General features: G+C 33.9%; 2 protein-coding genes across 5 annotated transcripts in view; one reads left to right on the forward strand and one right to left on the reverse strand.

Moving 5' to 3' along the window:
* Nucleotides 1–25666, forward strand: part of LOC143304516 (omega-amidase NIT2-A-like) — a 165276-nt gene extending 139610 nt beyond the window's left edge. The window contains exons 1-5 of one of the 4 annotated variants that reach the window (XR_013061174.1): nt 9052–9199; nt 21240–21424; nt 21826–21994; nt 22269–22502; nt 24272–24742. Coding sequence is in view for 3 of the 4 variants with exons in the window: in XM_076626992.1 (XP_076483107.1) it covers nt 24970–25548 (579 nt within the window). In the remaining variant the exon portion in view is untranslated. Of the gene's footprint in view, nt 1–9051; nt 9200–21239; nt 21425–21825; nt 21995–22268 lie in introns of those variants that run through there. The other 3 variants (XM_076626992.1, XM_076626993.1, XM_076626994.1) reach the window with 3 other exon arrangements.
* On the reverse strand, nt 9542–11223 carry LOC143304515 (venom serine protease Bi-VSP-like). The gene is made up of 4 exons (XM_076626991.1): nt 10770–11223; nt 10504–10599; nt 10278–10432; nt 9542–9949 (listed from the first exon to the last, which is right to left on the reverse strand). The coding sequence occupies exons 1-4, from the start codon at nt 10969–10971 to the stop codon at nt 9794–9796; spliced, it is 609 nt and encodes a 202-aa protein (XP_076483106.1). The 5' UTR covers nt 10972–11223; the 3' UTR covers nt 9542–9793.

Here is a 25666-nt window from a genome sequence, read left to right on the forward strand (position 1 = left end):
CTAAGCTTAACAAATAATAAGTACAACTAATAATAAGTCTAACAAACACTAAGCCTAATGAATAATACGATCTACGAATAATTAAATTAAATAATACTATTAGCAATGTTTGAGTTCAAACGAATCCACGGTCACCGGGATAACTCCTTACTAAGCGAAACTAACTTAGACGCAAATGCGATCGTCGAAAATGCTCGATGTATCACTCTCCAAGGCAATCGCAAGAATGCCAGCCTCGTGGAGATTTTTCTCCCTGTACGATTGCATTTTGTTTTCTATACCCGTTTGGAAGCATCGAGAAGGTTCCAAACGCCGTTGCTAGGCACACTCGTTGGAAGCATCGAGAAAGTTCCGAACGCCGTTGCTAGGCAGTTTCTGCCTGGAGTTTTGATTACTAATACAATGTATGTCCCATTGCATCGGCACCTCCGAGGCAACATCACACGTGGCTCGGCCCGCTCTCGAGGCCGCATGCCGCCACAACCACATTTCTCGGAAAACACATACAACCACTCCAGACCTCCGTTAGATAAAACATCCATCCCGTGACCGTGGCTACGTTCAGCGACCGATTGTCACCTCGAACCCAATCTCGCTTATTACAAATCTTAAGCAATTACAACTATAATAAAATCTAGGCTAAGGTACTAGAGGATGTTCCCAAAATTTCCAAGGAAGGGCTTCGGCTTTCCTTTCATCTCCGACAAGTATATATAGAGTAAGAATATATATAGAGTATATATAAGTACCAAAAATACACCCTAAGACGTGTATGCGATCTACGCTGTATGGGACGTGTTATAAATGGTTTCCGCCACTCAACAATGACAGGAATAATTTTTTGTTACGAGTCGTTTAATTTATTCGTTCGTTAGGACGATTGGTCTGACAAATTCAAAGTCTTGTTCCGTATAAATATTTTTAAACAAGCACGTCATAAGCTTTGTATATTTTTTTTATCGCAACGAAGAAAGTTCAGAGAAATGTTGAAATTATTAATTACAAAAGAAGACATTTACGTTGTAAAAATGTTAGCGAAAACATTTGTGAAAAAGTTACTTTGTTTAAAAATTCTACAAAAAGAAATATTGAAAATCACGCCCCATTTATTCAGTTGCACGTATGAAAAGTATTTTGCATTCGCGCAAAAAAATCCCTTAAGGATACATATTTTATAATAATTGGAGTGTCAAAGTTATTACGCGGATTGGCGTACCTTAACCACGTGCCTTTTAATGAAACTACGTTATTCATTTGTTATTCGTTCCTAACTTTCAACTTTATGATTTTTGCGGAATAAAATTTTATATTCCGGTTCAGTTTATAAATGATTCAGGGTAAATACATTTATTACGATCGTTTAAAGTTTAAAGAAACACCGTTATAAAGTCGTAATACGAGACAAAGCGATTCAGAACTCGAATTCATTTGTTGGAACGACGCCATGGGCAAAAGTAGATAATGGAAAACTTTCTTCCAAAGACCATTTGATAGCGCCGACGTAATCAAGAGTGTGACGATATTGCCAGAGACGTTTCTGCAAATAGAAGACTAACTTATTTACGAATTGCCGTAACACGATTGCCGCTGGTAGTATGGTTAGTAATCGCTTTATTGAATTTTCGCTTGATGTGACATCGTCGAGAGTTTCTAGCGAAATTCTTCTCCCTGTAAAACTATGTTTCTACAGCAATGGCTGTAATTTTCGAGTTACCGTTTGCGAAGAAATCTTTTTCTTTGTTACGTGTAATAGATTATTTTTAAGTTTTAAGTTTTAAATTACATTGGTAACCTTCTATAATTTATTACTCGAAGGTGGTAATTTTTTCTTAAATAGTTTGTTTTTCCTATAATTTATTATAATATATTTTACTACAGAATCCTCAAAAACATGATGTATGTATATATATATCCTGAAATATTATCAGTCTATTGTCAAGTTATAGAACATTATGGAAATTGCCAATTAAAGTCATAAAAAACAAAAAATAAGGAAGTTCGTTAAAATATGTGATTTTCCAATCAAGATATAGAATTTATTCGAGTAATATAGATTACGGTAGAGATGGTGACGGTAACAATGAGTGGACTGATTCTTCGTGCGAAAACAAATTGGAAGCGCAGAGCGATGTATTGTTTCAGCGAATATCGATTTTAAAGCACGGTTTTAAAGCACGGTATAATCAATTTTTTTACATAAAATTATATTGTATAGGCTATTGTTATTTAAACATTTTAAATTGGATGGTTTTTACATATGCTAAAAAAATGGAAAATGATGATGATGAATCAATGACACGTAGAAAATTATAATCTATTGTATTGCTGTTATCTAATGGTGTTGTAGTTGACTGTATGTTGTTCAATATTGCTATGAAACTCTTCTGATTCATTGTCACTTATACGAAGGATGGAAGTATACGAAATTGATAAAATTATTAATAATATTTACGAAGAGAAAGTAAACTGTTGGATATATGACAAAATAATTCTATTTTAAATGAGAGACTGGTCAGCGTGGTTATTTTGTTTACAAAATCAAACGAATTTAATGAATGTAATGGTAAGGAAGTAACTATAAGTGGCTGTTAAACTATTTTTATGCTTGAAAAGTAATTCGCAAAGTAATGTAAAGCAGTACTACTGAGTTGTACATAACCTCTTTCAGAATTTGTTCTTAACCTCTTGCTTCATAACTTCCTTAATTATACTCTTCAAACTTATTGACTACTTCGATGTTGTTACGAACAGAAACTGATAAAATATTAATCTTAAATATAGATTGAAATGAAAGCTTGTCACGTAATATATATATATATATATATATATATATATATATATATATATATATATATATGTACTACTTACTCAAACTATGGATCACATAACCTATACGAAAAAAAAAAAAAATTATTGTACACTATAAAGCAAGAGGTTAAATCTTTAATCTGTTAAGAATTAAATTTTTTATTGTAACTGCGAAAATTATAAAAGTACCAAGCGAAGCAAGTACGGAATATATGCGGAATATGAATCGCTCAACGAACCAAAGAGCGGCTCAGTGACAAAATTAGTAAAGTAAAGACCACAAATATTACAACATTATATTCTACCACAAAATAATTCTCTATACAAAAAAGGTACACAACGAATCGATTTTTCACAACGATAAGAGTCAACAGAACCAATCAAGACCAGGCGAGACTCTCATAAGACAACGATATCAGAGGGATCAAATCAGCGACTTCAATCTATGTTACAGAGTATAGTTATCAAGAAAAATTGCTCTTTTCATGAAAAGTATGGTAATGATACTCTTATAATACATTGTATATCTGGCAGTCGGATGTGCCCGTGGCCATCGGAAATGTAAAGACGACGCTTTTAGAAAGTGATAGCGCTATCGCGTTTTAAAAACGCGTTAGAAGAAGGACGGTTTCGCTATCCAAGGCGAATCGAAAAGTGTGCGTGTTGCGAGAATCAGAGTTGATCGAGACGTCGAAGTATAGAGTCGTTAGAATTGAGTTGCGAGTGTTGTCGAGTGTTAGAGTTGCTAGTGAGAGAGAGAGAGAGAGAGAGAGTTACCAAATAGTTGTCAAGTTATTTGTTGTAAATACGAGCGTTGCATTTAGTTTTCCTGTTAATCAAACATCGTTTCTCTGTCTAACTAATATCTGTATTTTCAATCCATTATTAATAAATTATAATTAATCGGACAAAATTACACCTTTAATATATTCCGATATTACATTACCGTGATGTAATATTTATCATGCTTATCGTAAAACGAATCGTTGGAATATTCCCGAAGCTAACGAAGCATTTCCCAAAAGTTAAACCGAAGAAATTAACGCGAATAGTTAAGTGAAATGTTTCCATTAACTTGCTGACCAACCGGCAAATAAAAAATCATAAAAATTGTTTCAATGTGTTGAGGTCACGCATAACTTCTTTTTTCATTGACGATTACCAAACAGGTAAAATTTCGAAATTGTACGAAGGCCACGTGACCAGATCGTATTGGAATTTGAAGTGCATGGAAAAAGACAACTCGAAGTACAAACCTTGAGCTGTACTACTCGAAGTACAAACGTGAACTAATGGATGCAGAAAAGCAATTAACGCCAAACATCCGAACAGCATCTTGGAGCCCGTCATTGTTCTGAAATAAAAGAAGTGACGAATTAAAAAGACGCAGGACTAATAATAATAAAGGAAACTTAGTTCGTATTATAAATTGAATTTACATCAGAAAAGAAGCACGATCAAGCGAAACAGATCGTAGAAATGACAAATATCATCGATATACGTTTCAGTGTAATTTCACTTTTGAAAATTATTTAGTTTAATACGATCGTATTCATCGCTCTGAAACTTTCATTGTGCTGCAATTTGTGCTGCGTCTTTTTAATTTCTCTATCTTTCTGTGTTTTCGGAAAAATTACTTGAAAGATTAAGAATTGCTTGCCTTATTTTATTTTCGATTAGTTAGGATTTGATTATTCCAGGTAAGCTTTATTATTTATAACAGGTTTTATCACTTGTTTATTATTTAGGAGTTTGTTATTTTAGGATTAGTACCTTTTAGGATTTCTTATCCTTCGAGTTTCTGTTTCAGATATCTAGGTCTATTTCAAGATGTTTTATTACATTAGGATTATTTATTCGATTAAGATAATTTAAGAGTTTCACAATGTACAAAGAAATAATCGCGTGAAATTTAGATTTATGCTTTAAACGTATTAAACACGCGGTAATTTCAATGTCTATAGCCTCGAACGTGTTCTGATTAGTTGTGTCATTGTCTGTGACATTGAAATCACAAAAATCCATTGCAAGTGTGCTGTCATGCAATGTGGATGTAATTGGGTTTTTTGGGTATTTCCTGTATCATCTGATTTGTACAGTACTATTTTAACGCAAGGACAGGAAACTTATTATATATTTCCCGTCCATTATTTGAATCGTTGTGAAGTGTAACGAATTATATTCGATTCGAGGAGATGTTAATGAATTACCCATTTCATATGTAATTACATGGAAATAAAAATCATTGCAAAAATAATTGATCTAATGACAACGGAATTTCCAATATTTTTTTGTTTCGTCACGTCTTTTTCATAATATATCTTTTATAGGTACGTGATTTATTAATCGTTCGAATGGAAATAATTATTCGTATAATATTCAAATGATTCTAGCCATAAAATAAATTAAAACGATACCTGTCAATGATATGCAATCTGCGTATGACGTCAACCTCGATCTATGCTTATACAAGAAATTTTATCAATCAATGACTAGATATACAATAATCAAATATTATAAAATTTCCTGAAAACCTTTAGGTGTTAATATTAAGGTGTTAATATCTTTAATATTTGCAAGTTATTGTTTAGCGCTAATTAGTTAGAATGTAACAAGTGGTGTACCACAATTGAGATAATTAAGCCACACGAACAATCTTATTTAGATCTTTTTAATTTTTTAATTCTCTTTTGCTCCAATACTTTGTAAAATTAATCTTCATTAGCTACTACACATCATAGAATAACAAGAGATAATTTTTCTTATATAACGTTTCATTCATAAAATCTATCATTAAAGTATATCTTCATAAAAATATCATTCCATACTAACGGTATATTTGGTGTCATACGAGATAACAGTTACCAGTGATGACATATGTAACTTTATAAAGATATCTCGTTTTATTATATATTAAAAGAATGTACTCATTGCTGCTATATTTCAGATGAAAAAAAGGAGGCAACGATTTTACAGTAAAATCGTTCGTTTACAACTGATTCATTTACATTTCATGATAATACTGTGCATTCTGAATATGCTATGATTTGGTTTAAAATAATAAATAGTCCATTCTTGCATACTATTGCTCCAGCTTTACTTGTATTTTCGATATTGGTATAAATAGAAAGACAATTAATGTCGTTCGAGTCTATTTTCGGATCATTTATATTACGTTTAATCCATATAGTTATTATATGAGACATAGTATCGTAAAATTTGGAAGAATAAAACGTTCGTACAGGATGTACATTTTATAAGAACTCCAACAAATCTGCGTGTGCACCTAAAATACAAACCGATAGTGATTGTTCATAAGTTTATATACATTATCTAATGTCAATCGAAGGTATCAATTCTTTTTCTCCATAAGAGTACTTTTTCATTTATATGTGTTCAAAAATACATGTGCTCAACCGTGAAGCATATGTCACCTACAACGAAAAAGAGTTTTCCTATACTTAATATTTCCTTTATATACCTATGAAAGTCTATTCTTCGCGTAGTATGAAATTATGAATAAATCTGGAATATTGTTCAATCTGAAAAGAAAAATAACTTATTGACATCATTCATTGATACGAGATTCAGAATGTTTGTTTTGTCTTGCAGAGAAAGAAGGCAGCCCTTTCTTTTAATGTGAAATAGAAAGCGAAAATTTGAAAACAGATTTTTTGGAAATTTACTTACAAATATCGTTTTCAATATCGTGATTTTCTTCCCAATGGTACTGTACTTTCAAATTTTCCAGTATCCCTCTAAAAACAAAAAGTCGAACCTCGTTATTATTAACGTAGGCATTACAAGGAAGAGAAGTATTAGAAAGCAGCTCCTTTTTATTATGGATTTCTTTATAATCATGTAAATAAGAAATTCCGGAAATTTTTTCCTCAAGAATTTAATTCTTGTGTTTTGATTGATAATTATTACACTGCATACTAACTTTTCGCATACTGTTCGCGTCTAACAATTTCCTAATAATAACTACTTCAAAATTACATATGTTCTTGCACGAATTCAAAAGTACGTATGATACAATTACAATTGATTCTAAAATAATAATTATTTAAAGATATTAAGATACTAATTAAACGTTTCACTATATTTCAAAATCTGGAACAACAAATTTTTATTTATAAAAAATGAAACTGTGTTTATATATTCTTTGTCATGATGCTATTTCTTATTACCATGTCGACATTTTTTAAAATTCATTTTGTTATCTCTACGCAATATGAAAATTCATATACTGCTTAATATTTTTTACATATTATCCATCCACCGCATGATATCTCCTGAAAAATCAAAATATTAATGTTATATTATTACAATGCTTCTTAAATTTCAATTTTTGACAAATTTGAAATCCAATATATTTTGCACAATTATTATTTATCAAAAAATTCTAAGTTAGTAACTTTCTTTTCAAATGGCAAATAACATATACTTTGACTTACCTGTAAGTTTTTGTTCCTAATCATCATTTCCTCTTATAGAACATCATTATTGATCTTATAATTACTACCGGTGTCATAGATATTGTAGTGGCTACAACTGAATTAATAGAAAATGATAAATAACTGTGTATAACACTAACACATAACTGTGTATAACAATGACACATAACTTTTACTTACATATCAGTCGATAAGGGATTACTGTGATATCCTGTTGATGTTTCTTAAGGCACTTGATTAGGTGCGATACGGTATCATTCCTTATGGTATACTGTAGATAAGTATTTTAGAAAATGACAAGAATAAATCTAAATTATTCAGAGGTTCCAGTTTCGACTTAGACATAAATACAGGACCATTTGCAAAGAAGAAAGGGTGCGTTTCTACAGCCTCGTTATAGTAACCATGAATACCAATCTCTGAATTACTGGTTACTAAACATAAATATCCTATAAAATTTAATATATTTCTTTAATTTTTAATACATACATGAGTTAGTAGTTCTAAATTATGAATCATCCTACCTGTGATATTACACTTTTCCTTATAATATCATCACTCAAGTGAACAACATTAAGATCATGTAAACCATGTCATCCTATCTTACTGTGAAGATACTTAGTTATGTTATCTAACATTATAAAAATATCATCAAATTCAAGTCCTTTTATTCACATCACATGGCCACGACGATCTGGTTCTTCGTTATATAATGTTCTAAAATTTGTCGTACATATAGGATGTACAAACCGTGATATCAAGGTATCAGTTCTTCCTTCCCAAGGGACAGTTTCATTAAAATTCTGATAGAATTAAAAATTAATTATTAATATTCTAACAATCATATATGTTAAATACATTATAGTCAACGATATATACCTGAGCGAATGTAGGGGTGATTCCTTGATAATTATAAATGTCATCAGCCCACATCATTGTGCCACTTCTTTGTACTCCAGCCTCTAGATTAACAGCCTAAACAAACATACAAAATTTTATAGAAGCTGCACAAAATATAGTATATATGCGCAATATTGAAGCGTTCAAGGGGATATAAAGGTAATGTACATCGCATACACGTGTACTCTCATGCAACAAAATACAATTAGATTTAATAGTATAAGCTCTTTTATTCATCATAATAGATTGGAAATTTAAGTGTCTTACGAGGGTGAGTAAAAAGTTACCCGCTCTGACGGTGTAGAATTTATTTTAAGCAATTGTCAAAAAAGACATACATCATTTTTTGACATAATCACTCAATTTCTGTATACACTTTGTCCATTTGCTGAAGGACCTTCGTATTTTCTGATTAAAAAATGTTTTGGGCTGAGCTGCGAACCACGAATGCATCGTCGTCTTCACCTTTTCATCAGCTTTCTCGGCATCCATCTCGCACAAACTTTTTAAAACCCAAATCTGTCGTGCACTATTGCATAAGCAGAGCCGTGGCTGATTTGCAAATGATTTGCCACATTATCCAGCGTCACTCGTCTATTCCATAGAGCATAAGTTCATGAGCACGTTCAATGTTGTCATCGTGGATGTGGACGGGCGTCCAGCTGTTTTTTCATAACACTTGTGCGATCTTCTTTGAACTTTTGTGCCCATTCAAACACACTTCGTGACAAAACACTTTCTCCATAATGTGCATTAAATCTTTGATAAATATAGGCATCAAACATAACCTCCGACCACAAGAAACGAATCACAGCATCCTGCACTGTTTTCCTGCAAATCGCCATTGCAAAGCGCCATTACTCGCGCAACGGTCACAAACGAATTGACGTAACACAATGAAACCTGCGCAGCAGCACTGAACAGATATTGACGTCATACGAAGAGTGCAGATGGATCAATACGGTCGACAGAAGTTTTAACTATCTGGAGTGCGGATAAATTTTTACCGAGAGTCGTATAGGAATCTATAATCTGTAAGTACACCTTTGGCTGAATGGAAATTTCTCTTACATATAGTCAAAAATGCAGAAACAGTGTATTGAATTGGAAAGTGATAAAAAATAAGTGAAGTTTCGAGGTTGCATGTGCTTGCATGAGTACACAGGACGTTTTTAGCGAATAAAAAATAATTTTGAAAGACACGAGACTTATCTTGTATTTCATGCACTCTCTGTGTCCGAATTTCCAGAAGCTCTCTATCTTATGAAGTGTTTTAGATTAGCCGGAAAATTTTGTATGTACATACAAGAAGTATACGATCTAAGTGGAATATTCCATTATTCTCTTGATACAACAGAAACGAAATTTACAGAACTTCTCAGAAAGTTGGTTTATTATTACCAAATTAATAGAATTAATATATGTTTATCATCTTTACATACCTAAGTCGTGGAGGTTTATCGTGCGTAAAAAATTAGTGTCGTTTCAAAGTTACATTTCGTACATTTTAAGCCTATAATTTGTAACGTACAAAACAATGTAAATTTGAGCTGTTTCTTATCTCCACAATAAGAAAATCCAACTTTACGTTTTTTACACAATGATATTTATGGAACAGTAATATCATATTATTGCATCGCTTGGAGAATGAAGTCAAGGTACGATGTGACCCTAGTGTAAACGCTGGGATAGCCAGCTGTGCCGCACTTATAAACGTAAGACACAATACCTATTAAATACGAGGTTAATTCATGTTGTATCAGCAGTGGTCCGCCGCGGTCAGCCTGAAAGGATCGTTAAATTTTTAATCAAAGATACTGAAATATATCGATCGAATTGTATTGAAATTATACTTATATACAATAATAATCTTCTATTGATTTGTGTATAGAAATACTCCAATTTATAATGTACATGTTATATGTATTTTGAACAAAACTAAGATTAGAAGGAAATTAGATTAAATACCATAATGAGGTGTGAGAAGTGGGCAAAACTATTAAATTGTGTTTATCTATTATTTCTAATGTTTAAGACGTCGATTTGATGTTAATTCGAATTGACGTGTCTTCAGATACTGTATAGTTTGTAGTAACTCTGTAACTTAATTACCGTACAAGAATCCTCTCCACCCTGAGCATGTTCGGCGCATATTATACCATCAGCGATATCAGGTGCATTAGGAAATTTGGAATAAGCTATTTTGCATTCGGCGTTCTTAATCACTGGCATTTGTACTTCCATTAATGCATTACGTCGTGGTCGTCCTACGAAGAAAATAAGAAAGATATTTAAGACTGGAACTGTTTAATTTTATTATAAAATTGATATCACTTACTATATCTTAACGCTCTGCATCCAGCAACAAGGGGGTTATAGCCGACGAAGTTGCTCTTTCGTAGGGGCTCTTTCGTACAAATGGGATATACGTACCCTGAAAAATAAAAAAATAAATGGAAATGCAGGAAACGAATGACGAAAAGTATGAGAAAGAATTGTACACGCTTTATGACACAATATATGTGTACAGTAAGAAATTTCAGGATATGATACTTCAGTAATACTCAATAGCATATATATATATATATATATTTGAGGAGTTACTCGAAAATGGCACCTCCTCCACCAATCTAAGAATGGCAATATTATGATTGTGTATGTTTTCTATTCCATCCATATGTGCACAATGTGCTGCGGTCAAAACATGCCTAGCCGATATCAGGGAACCTCCGCACTTCCATAGTGGTTTGTCTGGGTTTCGGGGATTACGAAAACCTAATGCATAGTCATAGTTGTGAATATACATAATTTTTTACATATTTACATATACAATTTTTTACATATACATAATTATTCGATATTCGATCATACAGCAGACTATAAGTACATACGTACAAATACTCTGAAATAGAGATTTGATAAAGACAGAAATTAAATTTTTATTCCAGTGGAATACAAATTATTAAATAATTCTATATAATTTCTATTTGAACTATACTGAACTATAAAGTTCAAACGTGTAATTTCTGCCCTAACAGTTTTTGATCTCTATCCATATTATTACTCCTATATCAATTTTTTATTTCAAGCAAAAAGATACTCTTCCTAACATGAAGTAAAAGAAAGAGATAATTCAAGTTAATAAGTAAAGTTACTACCGATAAAATCATAGCATTATTATTTAGTCTAATTGAAATGTACATTGATGTGCTGTTTAATGCCTTTAAAGTTCATTCTTTGCAGTAAATGGCTTATTATTAATCGGAAAGAAAGACATAAAACGTACCAAGTTCAGCTGGTTTACCATCGACCACCCTGGTATGAGAGACGTTGCTAAAACCACGGTATGGTGGTCGCAAAGCCTTATACTTATACACAGTTTTTATTAAAATTTCTCTCTTCTCTTTGTTTGGATCGTTCGGACAGCAAACGATCGTAACATTGCCCTGGTATCTGCACACTGATCGTCTATAAAAATCGGTGGCTGTACGGTACTGTATCTGCCATATTTCTTGCAGAGGTTTACATTTTCTGTAGTCAAGGCACCTGCCTTCTTGATTGTCCGGTGTGGTACATTCTGGATCAAACAATTTTAAAACATTTATGCAGTTCAAAGATGCGTAAGAAAGCGACACCGATTACTCAACTTTCGAAGTAAAAAGCCGATCAAGTCCACCGGATTGCCCTACAGACACGTATTAATCCGTAAGAGTTAGTCATCATGTTGATAATAATTATCTAAAGAAACTTTTCACGTGAAAATATAAAATTTTAATTGATTAGATATTGTGTTAGCCATACTTAAGAAAGAAAATGAAAATGAATGAAATGAAAGAAAAGGACTACCTTCAACCTCATTTTTTAAATAAACACTTTGTCAGTTTTGCGGTAAATAAATTCTTAGGAATTCAGGACAGTTTTTAGTGAATCATTTTGTTTCGACCGTTCGCGGAGAGACGCGATCGCGAGATAGCACGTCAACGAGAGTTGTAAGTTCCCGTTACGATTAAATAATCGACGCCACGAACTGATCGATCCCCTTATTTCGATTATGATAATAAGGGTAGTTCAATGAAATTCCACAGAATTAACACAAATAAATTAATGTTTATTTCAACAACTTATTAACTAGAAAGATATAAAAGGAACAAAAAAAATGTAACTGCGTTTTGGTTGATAAGTAATGCGCGACATACCACATGTGTTGACGGTTCGACTTCTCGAAAAGTTCTGAACGCCTTTCGATTTTTTTCGTTTTTTCTGGAAGGCGACCCCCACTACGTTCGGATCACGCCACATTCTTTTACTGCGAGGTAAAATACGGGCCACGAGTCGACGTTTCTGGAAGTCGCCCTGCTTAATGAACCACGCGCTTGCCACTACAATGTTTGTTTGCCGGGCAGACGCGACGATCCGTCTGCGACATTATAGTGGCGCTATCGATAGTTAAGAATATGACCTATGGTAAGCCGCATGGCGTAACATTCTCCCCCCGTTGAGAGGGTACCGATCAAACTAGCGAGGTGTGGCTGAAATTCCCATCTTATTTCGTCTCGGTGGCTAGTTGTTCGGGTTTCTCGAGATCGGGTTGAATTGGCAGTGGGACAAGCCTTTTGACGCCCCGATCCAAAATGCTCTTTGCCGTCTGAACTGTAGCTGTCCGGATGACACCATCGGCGCCTGGATGAACCTTGATAACTCGGCCCAGAGGCCAATGCATGGAGGGAACGTTGTCCTCTCTGAGGATGACGATTGTGCCCTTTTGGATGCTGTGTCCACCCTTGCTCCATTTATTGCGGTTGGTTAGCTCGTTCAAATACTCCTTATGCCAGCGGTTCCAAAAATGTTGTTTAAGCTGTTGGATATGCTGCCATTTGGAGAGTCGGTTCGATGGAATGTCTCTGAAATCTCGATCACGTAAGCACATTAATGAATCGCCAATGAGGAAATGTCCGGGAGTGAGGGCTAGGAGATCATTTGGATCGGTGGAGATAGGAGTTAGCGGGCGGGAATTGAGGACTGCTTCTATTTCTATGATAAGAGTATTACGGTGTTAAGCTCATATGTTTCTGTTTCTCCACTCGCGCTGCGCCATAATATCCTTTGATATTTCCGATCCTCTGGTCGTACGAGGAATTGCCGATACATTTTCTCGATGTCGCCAGTCAGTACGTACTGATGAGCGCGGAATCTAATTAATATACAAAATAAATCTTCCTGTAACTTGGGTCCTGTGTAAAGTGTATCGTTTAGGGAGGTTCCGGCAGTGCTTGGTGCCGATCCGTCGAAAACTACACGGAGTTTGGTGGTTTGACTCGATGCTTTGGTCACGCCATGATGGGGTAAATAGTATCCGTTGTCGTCGGAGTGGTTGACATTGACCTTCGTCATGTGTCCCAATGCCAGGTATTCCTGTATTACCGTTCGATATTCTGATTCGAAGCGTTTGTCGTGCTGGAATCGGCGATTGAGTGAGGCGAGTCGTTTAATTGCCAGCGTTTTAGAGGATCCGAGTGACTGAAGCTGATCATTGAAAGGTAGAGCGACGATGTATCGTCCTTCGCTGGTGCGTCGGGTGTGGGCTTGGAAGTGTTCTTCGCATCGTCGATCTGCCCTCTGAGATATGTTTAATTGAGGGTCCTTCATCGATTTCCCAAAACCGCGAGGGGTCTGCTTGTAAAGTCGTCGTGGATGTGTGAAATATGTTTGTCGCGGTTTGGGAAGTTGGACTCCCCAACTATAATTATTTTACTACAGAATCCTCAAAAATATGATGTATGTATATATATCCTGAAATATTATCAGTCTGTTGTCAAGTTATAGAACATTATGGAAATTGCCAGTTAAAGTCATAAAAAACAAAAAATAGGGAAGTTCGTTAAAATATGTGATTTTCCAATCAAGATATAGAATTTATTCGAGTAATATAGATTACGGTAGAGATGGTGACGGTAACAATGAGTGGACTGATTCTTCGTGCGAAAACAAATTAGAAGCGCAGAGCGATGTATTGTTTCAGCGAATATCGATTTTAAAGCACGGTTTTAAAGTACGTGTGCGTTTGACTAGGTGTGTTAATTAATATTGCTGTCTGATTTTCGATATGTAAATACAATATCTACATATCTTTAAACTTATGATAATTGAACTAACAATTTTTTTTAATAATAACTTCACTCGTAAGTCAGCTGCGCACATATTTGATCGTTCTTTAAAGCTTGAATCTCTGCGAAGAGAAAAAATCTTTCAACCAACAAGAACTGGTTCTACGTTTTCTATCCATTTCCTTCCAGATAAATCTCTCTATCTAAAATCCTTATTTCCGTATTTCCTTGAAAAGGTTAAAGTCGTTTTGTATAAAATCCAATGTAGAGAAGAAGGAAGATCCGCAAAAGATTCTTTCAGCTTTCCCTATGTTTGAGCTCGAATCAAAGCAATCCTATTCCCAATAGGGTGACTATGCGTTTAACTTCTCACAGAATCTCTCTGATTCCGTGTGATACCTTCGGTGTTTTTGAAGTATGTAATTGATATCGTAACGTCAACGCTTTGCAGTGCGAATTCAATTTTGAGTTGCAATTTCCCTGTTTGCGTGGCAAAATCATAAAATCGATAGCGCACGTTTCGATAAACACGTTTTCTTTGCTGATGCCGCACTGTAAATATAAATATTTGAATAAATATCGCGAATTTCATGTTGCTAAAAGATTTATACTATTTATTCGTAAATAACTGTTGGATATGTTTAAGTTGAAACCACTGCATTAGGTCTTTTTTCTTGTTTAAAATTATTTGTATTGGTAAATTGAATGAAAGTTCTAACATGTAATTTGTTCTTCTTTTATAAATAGTTTACAGAGGATAAAGCGTGGGTAACTCAAGACTGTCGCGATCATGACACTATACATACTTATGTATAGCACGTATACTAAGCTAACTCAAATAGCAAGTCAGAGAAATGGAAACTTAGGAAAATCTAAAGGAAGATAAAACGTTCGAGCCTTGACAGGAATATGAGATGCTAAGTAATCTTCCTAAGTAATCTCCTCCAGCTTTTTCTATTTTGATCAATAATTATTAGTACATGTTAGGAAAACAAATAGAATTTTTGTTCTCAAGCGAGGTATAATTTAAATTTTGTATGTACACAAAAATGTTAAATATCTGTAATAAACATGGTACAATCAATTTTTTTACATAAAATTATATTGTATAGGCTATTGTTATTTAAACATTTTAAATTGGATGAAGGAAAAAAATGACGCAAATAAAACGTAGAACATTTTAATTAAAGAGACTAATATAGAGATTTATCTACTTAACTGTGATTAAATCATCTCCACTTAACGCTCTACCTCTTCTATTAATTATGCTTCGTTAAACTATGATTACAGAGAATGGGTTTTTTGATAAAATGACATTCTGACAAATATATATAGATCGATATATATAGATATAGATAGACAAATATATAGATTCTTACAACAGTAGTTACGAATGAACAGTAGTTATTGTATCAATTCCGTTCTTCAGAAGCTTCATTTGTGAAAAGACAATTCGCCAGAATATGGATTCACTGTAGTTATAGCTATAGGATTTCAATCTAGTTGACAGACTTGCTTTACGTAGAGAATATCTGTCTCTTGTTCTACCTTATCGCGATTCTCTCCTCATCTTATACGCTTTGTCGAACAAAGTAATATTGGCATATATCTCGGCTCTGGTTACAATCATTAGTTTCCGCCTAAACGGTTAGAATCACATAGCTCGCGCTCTACTCTCGTTTATTCACCATTCAGGCCATATGGTCGCATGCGACTAGTTTTATGTTAATTCCGACCGATTACAATACCTTTCTTTCGTTTACAAGGAACGACGAGACTGGCAGTTGCGTGATTTCCAATGCAAAAGCCGCGATATCTGCACGATAACCTAACCTCAACCGATTTTGTTGTACTATTCTTATGTGGACTTCGTTTGTACCACTTTCGTAACAAAAATAGAATACGTAGAACACAGCATTCCGTTATGCGATATTGTCGATTCCTAACATCCGAAAAATCAGAGATAATTTTTTCCCTACAGTTGTACATTTGTGTGAAAAATTACGAACGTAAAGTTGTTTGGTGCATGCACAGTCCTCCCCTACCCTTCATTTGCGTGGACATGCTAGAAAGATTCACTTTTCCACGGTGAAACTGTATGTATTATAATTTCATTTTTACAAAGGTCGAACATCCTACTATGCATAAATTTAATATTAATATAAGCAGGTTTCCTGTTAAGTATTACATCTGACGTATAAGCACACGTGTGTACGAGCCTTGGTTTTAAATGTCTTATAGTAGACACCGAAAAGATTATTCAGTTGGATATCTGACTCAACATCAATATTTTACTAGGAGATAACATGTTAAGAACACGTTGGTGGATGGCATGGGAGATGATGAATGAAGACATACTTCTGTGAGATACATAAAATAGTAGTCAGAACGTATTTTGGCGCTTGGGGACAGCAACAGCTGGTGATACTGTCATACACCTCCATTTATAAACTTTCGAAAATCGATGTGACCTTCAAACTTTAGTGTATTCTGTTTCACAGCACAAAATGTTTCCGAAACGTACGTTTATTGTTACAATGAACTTGACTAATGGCTCTGAAATACTATCCTTGAAAAAACAATGGGGGAATTGGAGCAAAAAAAAGAAGGAAATAAACAAAGACCTTGTTGGTTCGTAAAAATAAAATATGCTACAGGAAAAACTTTTTCCAACTGATTGAGATGCGACAAGCTTTAAAAGCTATGACGCGAATCGAGCGTTTGTCTACAAGAGCGCATTTTCGGTGGATATATAGATATACATGTATATGTGACGAAATATACTAAAGCAATATTGACCCTTTGTCGCTGAAAGTATCAAACTACAAAACTTCCTTTCAAATTTTCAGAATAAGGAAATCAGGATCATGATAAATAATTGGAACATAATTAAAAATAATATATCTTCTCTATAAGATAATGAATACATTGGTTCATTTAATTTTTATGGATATTCAAACGCTTCTGTGAAATAAAACGTCAAGATTATAGAGTATAAAATTCATAGCTATGAAATAACTAAAACTCTGATGTATTATTAAAAATATACGTTAGGTTCTATGTAGTGATACATACAAAGATTACATGTACAAACCCATAATTAACACAATGCTACCGCAACCATTCTGCAATCTACCTTGCCCAAAACACTCTTCCAGTCACCTCCAAACTCTTCAATTCTCTCCACCTAACCACCCACAAACCATTCACAAACATGCAATTCTCGACAAAAGAAGAACTTGTCGTCAGTTGTCCTTAACATCTCGTTCATTCATTTGGTCCCTATCCCCCTATTTCCTCCCACTGCGATGATCGCACTACATTTTTCCTCGTCTCTATTCTATTCTCTGGATGACCTGAATTCTCGAGCAGTCGAGTGACGATTGATCTGTACAATTGATCGATTTCTGTTTACTACAGCCATGCAGGAAATTTCGTCTTGGAAAGCGATGTTGTGATTTCGAATGCTTGGACCATGTAAAAAACATTACCGGAACCGGTGAAATTTATGTCCTTGAGGATGAGAAATCCTCCAGCTCCTCGACTCACCAACAAACGTGATGAGCTCAATGGTGCTGTTGCGGCTATTTGAATTTTTCAACAAGGATCCAGATGGCGCCGTGGACGAAATTCAATCATTATAAACGTCAACGATCAACATCAGCCATCAGGCAATTTCATATTGGCGACTTATTTCTTCTGTGTTATTTCTTCTAATTTTATTGTTAGTTCTTCCATTTGTATTCCAAAAGATTGAACTCTTTTTACGTGCGTGTGTGTTTTTCTTTTTTTTGTAACTCGTCGAGTTGCAATTCTAATTTTTGCACTTCCTCCTTCATGTCCTCTATGTGCTTCTCGAACTCTTGTGTCGTCCTGTCTTTGTCGGAACATTCTACTTGAAGATCAGCGAGTTGATGCTCGGGATCGTAATTCAATTTTTGGTCATTTTATTGCTGTCATTTTATCAACTTCTTTCTTCTTCTTTCTTTTTTTTTTTTTTTGAACTTAAAATCTTGATTTAAGGTTTGTGTTTCACTATATGATTTATTATTATTAACTAGTTCAACATTATTTTCAGTAGATTTTTTTTTCGCGTGATTTTTATACTTATTTAAATAGTTTAACATGAGCAAATGCATCGTACGTCAGATATACCATTTTTAATAAATTGTCGCCTTTACAACTCGAGTTACCTCTGAGCGGGTCGCATGATTGATCAGTAAGCCGTGAGTAATTATGCAAATTCAGTATTTTTTTCATCTATTTATTTGAATATTATAATATTATAGTTTTATAATATTATAAGACTTTACATTGAATATTTTATTAAAATTGTAAGTTTTCCATAAACGCTTCAAAATCCACAGTCTATTGATCAACTCCTCTATCCTTTCTCTTTCTCCTCACTAAAATAGATAAATTCCTAATGTAGTTTGTGGATAAAATTTTTTTTTTTCTAAAGCAAATCACATTTATCATCTGATATATTTTTTGAAATAATTTCTGTCTGTACATTTTCTTCTTTTCCCTTACTCCTCTTTCTCTTTCTAATGAATTCTTTTTATTCCGTAAAATAGTTTTTGTATATTCAATTTTGTTAAGTGCAATCCTTATTTCTGATAACTTACTTTTATTAGATAATTCTTGTGAATCTTCTACTACATCTTCCATATCATTTTGAGTGCGGCTTCTACCTTCAGTAAATTTAATATCTTGAACCGTATCATTAATTTCAATAGCTCTTTCGGTATCAAGTAAATCGCACTTATTATTTAATATACCTTTTGAATTGACTTCTGTCTCTGTAGTTTCTTCTTTTGTATCTTCTTCGAGTTTTCTTCGTTCTTCTAATCCACCCTTCTCATTTTCTAGGATCTTCCTTGTTGTTACGCCGCCTAAAACATCTGCACGCCAGCCCGCGCCAGCTCGCGCCACCGGACAACAACCAGCCTGCGTAACGTCACTTCGACCCTCAATAAACCTAAGGACCCACCATAACTTTCACTTCCCTGTATTGTTTCGCCATGTGTCTTCAATCCGTTTGTCTTGAAGAATTTCTAAAGCTTAAAAATATTCTCGAAACACAGTCGGTTTTTAGAGAGGTCCTTGGGTTTATTAGGCGTACTTAAAACACGGAGAAAGCGGGTATGCACCCATTAGGAAAATCCGAATAGCCCTCTAATAAAACAAGCTATGTTTTCCTCACGCACACAGTCATCTATCCACCACGATGGTAGGAGACTTGCTACTCATCCCTTCGAGCAGTAGTGCAGGTCATGACCAATCGACACCGCGGTTCGTTACCCTCACTTTTCCTAACGAAAGTGGGAACAACGAATCCGCGTTCTTTAGGCACAGGGGCACACCCACACCGAACTTTTCTTCCGTATTAGAAAAAGAGCGACAGACAGTCTAAAAACTAACGCCTAACGCGGCAGTCTACACATAGCGCGAGAGTCGCATACTTCACGAAAATCTTTTGTCGGTTCTCGGTGTTGTCGAACATACATCTTCTCTCCTAAATATATTATAGTGCTAAGTCCATTAATACATTAACTTTCATTATAAGAGCCCTGCTCTAGCGTACATATCTATCACATCTTCGTGCGACAAGTTGTTAACTATTTATTTCTCTACGTCAGTGTAATCTAAGTGTTGGAAATATATAATTTATAATTCAGTGAATCACAGTGTTATACAAACTCAATCACCCCTATTATCTCAACGGAAATCAGTCGCTGCTTTAATAGTCTCCTTTAACAGTTTTCTTAACTTGATTTCGTTCTGCTTCTGCATAGCGTCTAGTATGGCCCGAATACTTGGATCCACACCAGTAGCCATAGCCAAGCCGGTGAAAATTATCCTTTGTTCCGTGGTATATATAGGGTAAAACGAATGGTAGACCGCAGCATAGTGGTTTCCAACGATCCACACTTGTTCTAATTCCTCACTCAACGTCTTTCGTGTCCATTGACGTAGAAAAAGGTAAGTTATTGTAATATCGGAACATATTAAAGGTGTAATTTTGTCCGATTAATTATAATTTATTAATAATGGATTGAAAATACAGATATTAGTTAGACAGAGAAACGATGTTTGATTAACAGGAAAACTAAATGCAACGCTCGTATTTTTTATATTTGGTAACTCTCTCTCTCTCTCTCTCTCTCTCACTGGCAACTCTAACACTCGACAATTCTAACGACTCTATGCTTCGACGTCTCGATCAACTCTGACCCTCGCCAATGCATTCCTGCTCGGTCGTGCTCGCTCTTGCTCTCGTCCTCTCACACACACACACACACACACACACACACACACACACACACACACACACACACACACTAGGGCTAGGAGATCATTTGGATCGGTGGAGATAGGAGTTAGCGGGCGGGAATTGAGGACTGCTTCTATTTCTATGATAAGAGTATTACGGTGTTAAGCTCATATGTTTCTGTTTCTCCACTCGCGCTGCGCCATAATATCCTTTGATATTTCCGATCCTCTGGTCGTACGAGGAATTGCCGATACATTTTCTCGATGTCGCCAGTCAGTACGTACTGATGAGCGCGGAATCTAATTAATATACAAAATAAATTGTGAATTGATTCGAGAATATAGGATTTCCCCATTTTCATGATTATCGTGATTTTTGTATAAATATATTTTTTAAGATACTAATAATTGGGTACTTATACTAGCAAAGTCGTTGAGTAACAAGCCACTGATGCTAACACAAATAGCATTGTCGTAATTAAATATTTCTAAATATTCATTTTTCATTTTGAACCTGTAGAAACAATTTATTATATATACTATTAGCTAAGAAATTGCATATTTAATTAAGTCGAAATATAAAACTTAGTTATTTTGATAATTTAGAAAATAAAAAACTGACAAACGTTTCAATTTAATTTATGGTTGGAACAAAAGACAGTTATTTTTCATTAATTGAAATATTGCAATGCAGAGTACTTTCCTAAATACGGCGAGAGTATTCCTGATGGTGAAACGAGCGTTGCTTCATCGAACGCAGCTAAAGAAAACAACATCTATGTAGTTGGTGGTACGATGCCTGAAATAGAGGGCGATAAATTGTACAATACCTGTACTATTTGGGGTCCCGATGGAACTTTGATAGCAAGACACCGAAAGGTAAGTAATATATTCCTTTATGGCTTTGAATTTGAAAATATCGGGGTGAAGAAAGTGACTCTATCTAGGAATAATTTAGGAATATACATATGTACATACGTATACTATAACCAATTCTATAATTTACGGTTTATAAAATACGTTATGATACGGGAAACGCCCATTTTTGTTGTAATGTGTTTGTTGTTGTATAAATTTTTCACATACTTAAAATATTATTATACTTATTTTTTCTCCTTTTTAAACATTATTAAATGATAAGATTTTTTAATAAAAGAAAGTGATAAAAACGCTGTCAGTTATTAAATAAAAAATAATTAAAGTTTAGGAGTTGGTAACTTTGATATTAAATTACAAAAGTTGCAGCAATATAATTAGCGACCACATTTTTATGTTATTAGGTACATCTATTCGACATCGACATTCCTAATAAGATTACTTTTCGAGAGAGTGATTCACTCAGTCCTGGTAACTCCCTAACGACGTTCGATGTGAAGGACTGCAAAATAGGTATTGGCATTTGCTATGATATTAGATTCGAGGAAATGGCACGCATTTATCGGAACAAAGGTACAGTAACTTAATCGATCAATACTTAACTAGCAAAAAATTAAATATCTTTCTTAAATATATTCTATATAAAATTAATATAATCTGTAACTCTGTATAAAAAGAAGCTTAATTTAAAAAACCAGTATATTTGCTGAAAATGAAACAAATAAAAGAATTAAAAGCACAATAAGAGGACTGTCCTCGCATATTCAGAAATGATGGAATGTGAACCGTGCAACTACGAAGTTAATTGGTATTCGGTGGCTTCATATTTCCTGCTTCTCTGGGTTAGGTTGCCAAATGCTGATATATCCAGCGGCATTCAATATGACCACTGGACCACTGCACTGGTCATTACTTCAGCGTTCCAGAGCGAATGATAATCAATTATACGTTGCCTGCATATCACCGGCTCGTGTTCCTTAAGCAAGTTACGTCGCATGGGGACATACACAGTTGACCAATCCCTGGGGAAAGATTCTTTACGATTTGGAAACTCAAGAGAATATGGCAGTCACCGATATCGGTAATTTACAGCTTAAAATTAAAAGCGAGAGATCCATGATGTAATTAATTTTTAGTCTCGTTAATTTATCGATTTAGCCATCTTCCTCTGTATTTGTTGAATTTATTAGTAAGCATTACTTATTACTTCGTATGTTTCTTTTTTCTATCAGATGTAAAAGTTGTTGAGGAAGTAAGGGCTCAGATACCTACATTTTCTCAGAGACGTACAGATTTGTACGACACTGTCTGTAAGAAGGAGTAACTCTACACTAAAACAGAAAATGTTTTTTTATAATATTTCTACTACCATATCCTTTTTTTGTGAATTATTACTAATTTCTTATCATTTGTACTAAATGAATGACTCAATTAAGAAAACCAAAACGTTATAAATAATAATCTGTATATCTTGTGTATCAACATGTAATTGGATATTATAATAATATAGGAATGCTATAATAATATAGGATAATAATATAGGAGAATAATAATATAGAAAAAAATACATGCTTTTAAACACCTTTAATATCGATCACATAAATTGTTATAATTCACAATGATTACGCATACATAAAAGACCCCTTGATAGTAAAATTTACGATCAAAAGGCAATTACGTATCGTTTAACAACATTTAATTTATAACACCTTTTAAACATTTAGACAGATTAACACATAACACTTCTTATATATAAACATCAATTCGAAGTTATCAGCTTGGAGAAATTGGTCGATTAATACCTGTAGATTGTCTGTCTCGATGAAAGAATTAAAGAGAGCAAAAACATGATAATGCCGCTAATATAATATTCCTTCTTTCTTGTATCTGTCTGCCTCTCAGGTCGTTTTACTAATTACAATAAGTAATTTCGACTTCTTTGCGCTCTCTTTTAACGCATTCGAGACCGAAAGAAATTCATATCAGTCAGTAGGCAAGGGTATAATATACATATTTTATATATAACTTATGTAGTAATGTATATATCATGTTAATTTCATATTTTTTTCAATATAGAATTATTATATATATATATATATATATATATATATATATATATATATATAACTGTACATAATACATTATAGAATAACATAGTATATAATTTTATATTTTAAAAATATGAGGCATACTATTTAAGATTGTCATCGATTTAAAATCAAAGTATGAAAAGGATACCCTGGAGAGAGTAAAACACAGAATCATTCCAACTAAACATTCAGATCGTACCGACACCTAGGTATCGTTTTACAATTAAATCTCGGTCTCGAATGGATTAAAATGAAATACATACTTGCAGCTTCAACATCTTCAATATCGAGGAGATTCAAACTTTACAAATAAAAGCGGCCTGTTCCCCTTTCCACGACAGACTCTCATACCATATCCGCTCTTATCCAGGCTTTTACTTGAAACCAGCAATGCGTTCATTTACAATTTAAATTTACCCGGACCATCTACTGAATCGTCAGCCTTTTATAAATATATAATGAACCCAGAACATGTGCCTGTGCCCCTGGTATCGATGTTCGGCTTGTGATGTTCGTACCGGAACCTTCGCACAATTTCAATTTGTCACGCGTGAACATCGATTCTTCCAAGGGTCACAGCTTTATGCGGCTAAATCCTTTAGAACGATTAAAATGATACTAATGATATGGTATTTTTTACAAAGATTTAACATATCCATAAAATAGGAAGTTTCGTGCTCTCCTATTTTATATTAATTATAAATTAATAAGTTTTATATGTGTTATTTATAGATCTAATAAATTTTGTATTGGTTTACAGCAGGTGCTCCGGGTATAAACAGACGACAAACGAACAAATAGAAATTCAAACTATTGTCGTTGTTTAACTCGCATGGGACTATAAGCTCGAATTGGACTTAAACGTTACGATCGTCGAGAATAATTACTATGTGTACCCTGTACGACGGGCAGAGAATCTTAAGTTATTAACGGCAATTCCTTTGTGCATAATTCAGGTTTATTAACAACCTGTAATGGATAATCATCGATGAACTCTTTTTGAATAAAGTTCACATTTATAAAGCAAACACTATAAAATACGACAGGACAATTGTAATCGATAAATGACATTTTATTAGGATATTATAAGAAGCTAAGATATCGAGGTACATTAAAATTGAGTCCGCTGCAACCCTCATGACATTTAAAATCCTACGCGTATATTGAGTAAAGTTGTTATATTAAATATAATCATATTAAATACAAGCTCGTCCGCTGGATTCCCAAATTATTTGGTTAAATACTTTGAATACGAGAATACCGAGTGTTAACAGTAGTAAATCCTCTATATGGTATGTCTACTTTGCTATCTTGAATAGGTAAATAACATTTCACTTTAACGCATTTAACCAATATTAACATTTAACATTTAACCAAAATTTACAAGAATGGTTTGACAAAAAAAGTAAAAGTTTAGGAGAAGCAGAAAAAGATCATAACAAGAAGGATAATATTTCAATGAGAAATATTTTGGACGGCGATACAAATAAAGAAAACCAAATTGAAACGAAGGAATTAGAAGCAGTTAGTAAATCAACTGCTGAAAATGATACAAAATCAATAGACAACGTTGAACAAAATATATCGTTAGAATCCATACAAAAAGCAACAGATAATGCTTACAATAATGAACATTTGCTTATAGAAGAAGACCAAATGATGACAGCGAAAAATGCGTGTGACACTACAGAATCAAAAACTTCAGTAGATCTTATGTCGAGAAATTTAGATGCTAATACACAAGAGAAGTCTTTAGAGAATAAAGATGACAAGAATCCATCTCCATCTATGTTAGATAGTAGTAAACGGAGCAGTCGTTATAATGTTGCTGCAAAGCCTGCTACTTCGCCAAAATTTGAAGAAATTGTTTATAATCAAACCAGACAATCAAACACAAATAAAATTTTGCGAAGCGCTTTAAAGACGAAATTAATCGAAGACAAGTCTGAAATAATTAATAAACATGTTGAGGTTATTCGGTGTGTAAACAGAGAAAACACGTGGATAAATTGTAAGGTAGAAAATATATTTAAATAGAAGTGTAATAAGTAAAAATACAATTTGAGCTGGTCCAGATCCGCACGCTAGCTGTGTTACCTAATAACTGAAAAACCCCGAAGCCAACGTCGCCTGTCTACTGTTTATGGCCTGACTT

The sequence above is a fragment of the Bombus vancouverensis genome, unplaced genomic scaffold (genome assembly GCF_051014615.1).
Source record: "Bombus vancouverensis nearcticus unplaced genomic scaffold, iyBomVanc1_principal scaffold0038, whole genome shotgun sequence".
In the NCBI taxonomy this organism is placed as follows: Eukaryota; Metazoa; Arthropoda; class Insecta; order Hymenoptera; family Apidae; genus Bombus; species Bombus vancouverensis.